Genomic DNA, 8,016 nt, shown 5'->3' with positions numbered 1-8,016 from the left:
GACCCCGAGTGAACGGGAATAAGGACGGAGCGACTTCCGGTTTGGTTTTTCACAATAAAAAATAATACAGCGAAAGCCAATTGCAATTTTATAAAACAAATCTAATTGGACAATATTATTTGTTTGCAGTGTCCACTATTATTCCGCAAAATAAAGTAAAATAAATAAGATGCTCTTAATAATAAGACGAGTGACTTTACGAGCTCTTTATAATCAGAGGTGTTTATTTGTACATTAAACATAAGAGGAATTTGACTGGGTGAAAGGTGCATAACAATAAACATAGACAAAGAATACAATGATTAAAATCTTTAAAAATAATAATAGTTGAATAATAGATACATATGGTAAATAACAAACATATTACAGGACTTTAAAAGAAAGAAAATATGAAAAAGTAAGTATATATTTAGAAAATATAATGGAAAAGATTGTTTTAATAAGAGAAGAAAAGATGTGCAAGGATGTTTGAAATTAAACCCGAGGGGTATAAGAGTTAGCTAGTTAGTCAGTTAGTGAGTTAGTTAGTTAGTTAGTTAGTTAGTGGGGGTCCCGGGCTCTGTTGATGAACCCTTTATGGACACAGTTCAAAGAGCTTATAGCAGATGGTTTAGTAGTTAATAAAAAAATTTTTTTTAAGGACAATAACTACATAGAGGTCAAACTTAATTCAAAGGGTTATTCTACTAATACTGAGTGAATTTGAGGACCCGGTTGTGTGGACAGTAGTATAAGCTATCATGTAGGCGTGACTATACATAGGAGGCACTTGGATTTACATTTGAACATTGCATATTAATTATAGTTTTTCTTTATTTTCAAAAATATAATCAAAATATCACATGAAAAAGTCCTGATAAGCTGTGTGAGAATGGAACAGACGAAAGGAGACAGATATGCATCTATGATGGTTTTTAGTATCCTGAGGACTTTATTTTGAAAACAATATACCCCGTTTCCGGTTGGGATCTCTCTGCCGCTGTCTGACTTGTGGGCAGCTCCTTTTTGGCGACGTGGATCCTGCAGGGCTTCCTGTGCGAGCAGATCCAGATCCGGCAGAGCAGCAGAACATGTTGTACCTGTGGGCCGCTGCTGCGCCTCAGGAACAGACCGGAAGTCCACGTTTAAATCAGAACCGCCACACTGCACACTGCACTAAGCTGTTGGATTAAAGCGGCCCGTTGGTTTTTGGTCAAATGCAAATCTCTAGTCAAACTAGTTCCACTTTGACATTGTTTTGCATGATGTCATCAGACACTCTGCTGGGCAGATATCTGTTGCACACGTCATTTAATGCAAGAGAAAACTTCATTGGAGAAAACTCAGTTGTACATACATAGATGCGTCTCATATGTGCAAGTCTTAATTTATATATAAATATATAGAAAGAAATATATATACAGGACTGTCTCAGAAAATTAGAATATTGTGATAAAGTTCTTTATTTTCTGTAATGCAATTAAAAAAACAAAAATGTCATGCATTCTGGATTCATTACAAATCAACTGAAATATTGCAAGCCTTTTATTCTTTTAATATAGCTGATTATGGTTTACAGCTTAAGAAAACTCTAAAATCCTATCTCATAAAATTTTAATATTTCCTCAGACCAAGTAAAAAAAAAGATTTATAACAGCTGAGTGTTTGTCAAGACTCAGGAAACCCTTGCAGGTGTTTCGAGTTAATTAGACAATTCAAGTGATTTGTTTAATACCCGACTAGTATACTTTTTCATGATATTCTAATATTTAGAGATAGGATATTTGAGTTTTCTTAAGCTGTAAGCCATAATCAGCAATATTAAAAGAATAAAAGGCTTGCAATATTTCAGTTGATTTGTAATGAATCCAGAATGCATGACCTTTTTGTTTTTTTAATTGCATTACAGAAAATAAAGAACTTCATCACAATATTCTAATTTTCTGAGACAGTCCTGTATATAGTTTCATTAAAGAGAAAACTTTAAGTTTAAAATAGTTTGAAAGATAAATATATATATATACATTTATTTATTTAGGAATATACATAAAGGAATTAATATATACATATATTTATTCATCATTTAAAAAAAGAAAACACATTGAGGATTTTATTTTCTAGACAAGAAAACTTTAATAATATATATTTGCCATCAATATATATAGTGATAGAAACTAAGTGAATGTGTATAAGGTGACCTTTTTAACGATTTTTTTTGTTTAAATCAATAAAAAATAAAAAATAAAAAATAAAATTATATATATATATCAGAATCAGAATCAGAATCAGAAACAGGTTTATTGCCAAAGAATGTTTTCACAAACAAACGAGGAATTTTTTTTGGTGGAAGGTGCAACATTTGGACATGACAAACAAACAACAATCAACGCGACGGAAAGACAACAAATAATGTGAGAGTGTTTGGGTGTGTGCTTCAAGTGGTGTGTTTTAGTTAAAGTGCATGTTAAAGTGACGTGTGTGGAGGAGGGAAGAAGAAGGAGGAGGGAGGAGGAGTGGGAGGAAGAGGGAGGAGGAGGAAGAGGAAGGAGCGGGAAGAAGGAGGAGAGAGGAAGGTGGAAGAAGAGGTGGTAGTCCTGGGGGTGACAGTCAGTCAGTCCCGGGGTCCATTCATGAGCCCGACCGCCGACGGGAAAAAGTTTTGTTGTGGCGGGTGGACTTAGTCATGATGGACGCAGCCTCCTCCCGAGGGAGGGACTCGAACAGGAGTGTCCAGGGTGGGAGGGTCGGCGACAATCTTTCTGGCCCGCTTCAGTGACCTGGAAGTGAACAGGACCTGGAGGAAGGCAGATTGCAGCCGATAACCCTCTCGGCCGGCGGATGATGCTCTGCAGCCTGCGCTTGTCTTTGGCTGTGGCTGCAGGGTGCCAGGCGGTGATGGAGGAGCAGATGATGGACTCAACGATGGCCGTGTAGAACTGTACCATCATCTTCCTGGCAGGTTGAATTTCCTCAGCTGCCTCAGGAAGAACATCCTCTGCTGGGCCTTCTTGGAGATGGAGCCGATGTTCAGCTCCCACTTGAGGTCCTGGGAGATGATGGAGCCCAGGAAGCGGTAGGACTCCACAGCGTCGGGGAGTCACACAGGATGAGAGGGCGGGTGGGGCTGCATTCCTCCTGAAATCCACAACCATCTCCACTGTCTTCAGGCGTTGAGCTCCAGGTTGTTCTGGCTGCACCAGGTCACCAGGTGGTCAGTCTCCCACCTGTGGCGGTCTCGTCCCCACCAGAGATGAGTCCAATGAGGGTGGTGTCATCCATGAACTTTAGGAGCTTGACGGACTGGTGACTGGAGGTGCAGCTGTTGGTGTACAGGGAGAACAGCAGAGGGGAGAGAACACAGCCTTGGGGGAACCCGTGCTGGTGGTCCGGGAGCCTGAGACGTGTTTCCCCAGCCTCACGTGCTGCTTCCTGTCGGTCAGGAAGTCTGTGATCCACCTGCAGGTGGAGTCGGGCACGTGCAGCTGGGAGAGCTTGTCCTGCAGCAGGGACGGGATGATGGAATTGAAGGCAGAGCTGAAGTCCACAAACAGGATCCTGGCGTAGGTTCCTCGGGAGTCCAGATGCTGGAGGATGTAGTGAAGGGCCATGTTGACTGCATCGTCTACAGACCTGTTGGCTCTGTAGGCGAACTGCAGGGGGTCCAGGAGTGGGTCGGTGATGGTCTTGAGGTGTGACAGGACCAAGCGTTCAAAGGACTTCATGACCACAGAGGTCAGGGCGACGGGCCTGTAGTCATTGAGTCCTGTGATCTTGGGTTTTTTGGGGACGGGGATGATGGTGGAGGCCTTGAAGCAGGCTGGAACGTGGCATGTCTCCAGGGAGGTGTTGAAGATGTCGGTGAACACCGGAGAATACACATATGTATTCAGCCAGCATATCACACAGTAATGGAGGGGGGGATGGACCCCGGGCTGGATGACCTTTCCGTGTGGAGTTCAATTCAATTCAATTCAATTCAGTTTATTTGTATAGCCCAATTTCACAAATTACAAATTTGTCTCGGAGTGCTTTACAATCTGTACACATAGACATCCCTGCCCCAAAACCTCACATCGGACCAGGAAAAACTCCCAAATAACCCTTCAGGGGGAAAAAAAGGGAAGAACCCTTCAGGAGAGAACAGAGGAGGATCCCTCTCCAGGATGGACAGATGCAATAGATGTAATGTGTACAGAAGGACAGATTTAGAGTTAAAATACATTCAATGAATATGACAGAGTGTATGAATAGTTCATAGTAGGCATATTCCACGATGGAGACCTCCACGATCCATCAGGCAGATGGCGGTGGGGAGGAGGAGTGGGCGGAGTCTCAACAGTGGGCGGAGTCTCAACAGGACAGTGGCGTAGTCAGGAGCAGGAATTCCACGACCCAGACCTCGATGATCCATCAGGCAGATAGGATCTATGCCGTCTCATAGGGTCCGATGACCCCATGAGACGTGAAGTCAAGGACTCGGGAGAAAGCAGAGTTAGTAATGTGTGATTGAGAGATGAAAATTCATCCTTAAGGAGAGAAAAAGAGGAGATAGGTACTCAGTGCATCCTAAAACGTCCCCGGCAGCTATAAGCCTATAGCAGCATATCAAGGGGCTGGACCAGGTGAACCTGATTCAGCCCTAACTATAAGCTCTGTCAAAGAGGAAGGTCTTAAGTCTACTCTTAAACGAGGTGACTGTGTCTGCCTCCCGGACTGAAATTGGAAGCTGGTTCCATAAAAGAGGAGCTTGATAACTAAAGGCTCTGGCTCCCATTCTACTTTTTAAGACTCTAGGAACTACAAGTAGTCCCGCATTTAGCGTAGCTCTCTAGTGGGGCAATATGGTACTACAAGCTCCTTAAGATATGATGGAGCATCACCAATCAAGGCTTTGTACGTTAAGAAGAATTTTAAAAGTGATTCTTGATTTTACTGGGAGCCAGTGCAGAGCAGCTAGTGCAGGAGTGATGTGATCTCTTTTCTTAGTTTTAGTGAGAACACAAGCTGCAGCATTCTGGATCAACTGGAGGGACCTAAGAGATTTATTAGAGCAGCCTGATAATAAGGAGTTGCAGTAATCCAGTCTCGAAGTAACGAACGCGTGAACCAATTTTTCTGCATCTTTTTGAGACAAGATGTGCCTGATTTTTGAAATCACACGTTCTCCACGTGTCAGCAGTTCCTACTCTAACCACACGGCTACAAAAAGCACTCTCCATTGTAAGACAGATTTGAATATTCTAAGAAAAAAACAACAACAACATTTAAAAACCAACTTCAGTCAATTTATTGCATCATAAAATAGGCAGCAACATGCAACAAGGTTCTCTCTTCGTCTCCATCAGGCCTTCTTGAATACTTGGTGGCACACTTTGTCGAGCACGGTGATTTCCTGAGAGGAGAGAACACAAACCTTTAGACCGCGAGTCCAACGAAGGCCTCTAAGTTACACAACCGTGCAGCGCTCACAGCCTCAGATAGCGACTATCTTTTGTTTATTGTTCTTGCGATACGGTCTTGACATATAATTGATGGTTGGGAAATATATTACTTCAAGTGTATTGACTCTGTCATATTTATTTAATGTGTTTATGTAATGCTTCCGTCTGTCCATCCTGGAGAGGGATCCTCCTCTGTTGCTCTCCTGAAGGTTTCCCCCCACCCCTGAATTTTTTTTCTTCTATTTCTTGGGAGTTTTTCCACATCCGATGTGAAAGGTCAAAGGTCAGGGATGTTGTATGTGTACGGATTGTAAAGCCCTCGGAGAGAAAAAAATCTTAATTTTTGATATTTGGCTATTCAAAATAAACTGAATTGAATTATTGAGAATGAATTTTCCATATACTTACATCTCATATGTGCAAGTCTTTATATATATATGTATATATATATATACATATATATATATGTATACATATATATATATACATATAAAGAAATATATATATATATATACATATATATATACATATATATACATATAAAGACATATATATATATATACATATATATACATATAAATAAATGTAAATATATATATACATATAAAGAAATATAAATATATATATATGGTTTCATATAAGAGAAAACTTTAAGTTTAGAATTGTAAAAAAAGAAGAAGTAATATTTATAATATATATATACAAAGGAATACAAAATATATATAAAGACTAGCACGTATTCTTTGTTAATTTTCTTGCTTAACGTCTAATTTCCTGGCTAAGAAACCCATTTCACACAACTCTCCGGACGCCGCCACGCCTCCCCCCTCTCACCAGGTGGAGCAGCATGTCTCCATCGATCCAATGAGTCCAGCCGCGGTTCTCCTTCTCCCCCTTCTGAACACACACCAGCTTGTCTCCGTCCCACGTGACCAACGTCTGACACAAAACAACAAAAAACAATGTTAATGTTAATGTTCATCGTTCTAAAAAGTTCATCGCCACAGGTTTAGTTCGACGCCGCCTCACCATGACCTTCCGGTTGTCCAGGCCCTTGGTGTGCTCCTCGAACTCCTCCCCCACGGTGAAGTTGACCTCGTAGTTCCTGAAAGTGCTCAGCGTCTTGGTCTCGAAGGCGTCTCCGTTCTGCACGATGATCTTCGACTGGTGCAGGTGGGCGGCGATCTTTCTGGTGGCGAAGTCGATGTCTGCGAAGGGGGGAGAGCGGACGTCAGTGTTTGGGGGGAACACTGACCCCCCCCCCCCCCACACACACACACTTGTCATGTGATCCCTCTCCTCCTGGTCCCTCTCGACAGTCTCATTCACCCTTTAGGAATGACCTCGCTCTCGAGTCCAATGTGTTCCTCCACCCCCCCGCCCACGACCTTTTAGATATTATTCATACCCCATTTGCCTTGACGTTGAAAATTCCTCTCCCCCTCCCCCCCTCGCTCTTCACCCCCCCCCCCCCCCCCTGTATTTAACCATCTAAATAATAATTTTTATCCATTTCCATAAGGATGGAATTTTCATATCCGCTCCATGGAAATGAGGAGGTGAGGGTGTGGGGTGGGGGCGGGGGGGGCATTCAGGGTATCCCGGATTTCTGCGTGAGCTTGATTGCACCGAGAGGGGGTGGTGGGGGTGGTCGTGAGGGTTTTTTTCTTCTTCTGAATTGCGGATGAGAGTCGTGAATAATGAAGCTGTTCCTGGGGGCCTGATCAGTGGCGCGTCAACAGGGGGGAGAGCCGGGGCGATGCTCTCTCTCTCTCTCTCTCTCTCTCTCCCCCTCTCTCCATCTGGTTCTATTTCCATGAGTATTGATAAAGAAGAAAAGCCCAGCCCGGCCCGCCGCCTGACCCGCGGTCGGGATCCTGTCTTCCCGTCTCGCGGCGGCGGCGGATCGGGAAGATGAAAATGCAGAACGCGGCGGATCAATATTGATTTGGCGTGCTAACGGACGGCAAACCGCTGCCGGGGAGCGGAGGTTAACTCGGCCTGACGGCAGCTCGATGGGGAGATGAAGCCGTGCCACATCATCCCTCTTCTTCTTCCTTCCCTTTTACCCCCCACCCCCCCAAATACACTACTCCTCCCTCCCTCTCTCCCTCTCCCTTTCTATTTCTGTCCCACTCAATCCAAATGCTCCGCTCCGGTTTCCCCTTCCTGTACTCGTCTGACCTTGTGAAAGCCCCCACACACGATTTAAAAAACGGTGCCAAGAGGGCGACTCACCGAGGGCCTTCATGGTCTCCTCGAACTTGTCGTTGCTCACCATCTCCCAGCGTCCGTTGTAGTCGACGGGCATTTTTGTTTACCGGGTATCGAGAGTGGAGGTTATGAATTTTCCTCTTCGCCTGTCACACTAAGAGAGGCGGCGCAAGCTCAACCCCCTTTTATACACTCCACTATGCAAGTGTGTGTGTGTGTGTGTGTGTGTGTGTGTGTACCCAAGGCCAGGGCCAGGGTCCGCCTGATAATATTTCCTCTGGACAAAGTGCATGTGTTTGTGTGTGTGTGTGTGTGTGTGTGTGTGATAACAAGTCCAGCTTGACTGTACGTCGTCGACACACTCCTTCGCCACGCGTGTGTG

The 8,016-nt window shown here is 43.8% G+C and overlaps 1 protein-coding gene across 1 annotated transcript; it reads right to left on the bottom strand.

Moving 5' to 3' along the window:
- Positions 1–5,242: 5,242 nt before the first annotated feature.
- On the bottom strand, positions 5,243–7,808 carry LOC130210797 (retinol-binding protein 2-like). Its single transcript, XM_056441283.1, has 4 exons — positions 7,659–7,808; positions 6,450–6,628; positions 6,255–6,359; positions 5,243–5,371 (listed from the first exon to the last, which is right to left on the bottom strand). The coding sequence occupies exons 1-4, from the start codon at positions 7,729–7,731 to the stop codon at positions 5,321–5,323; spliced, it is 408 nt and encodes a 135-aa protein (XP_056297258.1). The 5' UTR covers positions 7,732–7,808; the 3' UTR covers positions 5,243–5,320.
- Positions 7,809–8,016: the final 208 nt, after the last annotated feature.

Source organism: Pseudoliparis swirei, chromosome 20 (genome assembly GCF_029220125.1).
Source record: "Pseudoliparis swirei isolate HS2019 ecotype Mariana Trench chromosome 20, NWPU_hadal_v1, whole genome shotgun sequence".
In the NCBI taxonomy this organism is placed as follows: Eukaryota; Metazoa; Chordata; class Actinopteri; order Perciformes; family Liparidae; genus Pseudoliparis; species Pseudoliparis swirei.
Note: the sequence above shows the minus strand (reverse complement) of the source record. Positions and strands in the feature narration are given on the sequence as shown.

Excerpts from the sequence above, each read along its gene's own strand:
- LOC130210797 (XM_056441283.1), bottom strand. The coding sequence starts at position 7,731 with ATGCCCGTCGACTACAACGGACGCTGGGAGATGGTGAGCAACGACAAG. Across the intron at positions 6,629-7,658 it reads GGAGACCATGAAGGCCCTCG|ACATCGACTTCGCCACCAGA; the intron begins GTGAGTCGCCCT and ends CCCCCTTCGCAG. Across the intron at positions 5,372-6,254 it reads GAGACATGCTGCTCCACCTG|GAAATCACCGTGCTCGACAA; the intron begins GTGAGAGGGGGG and ends CTCTCCTCTCAG.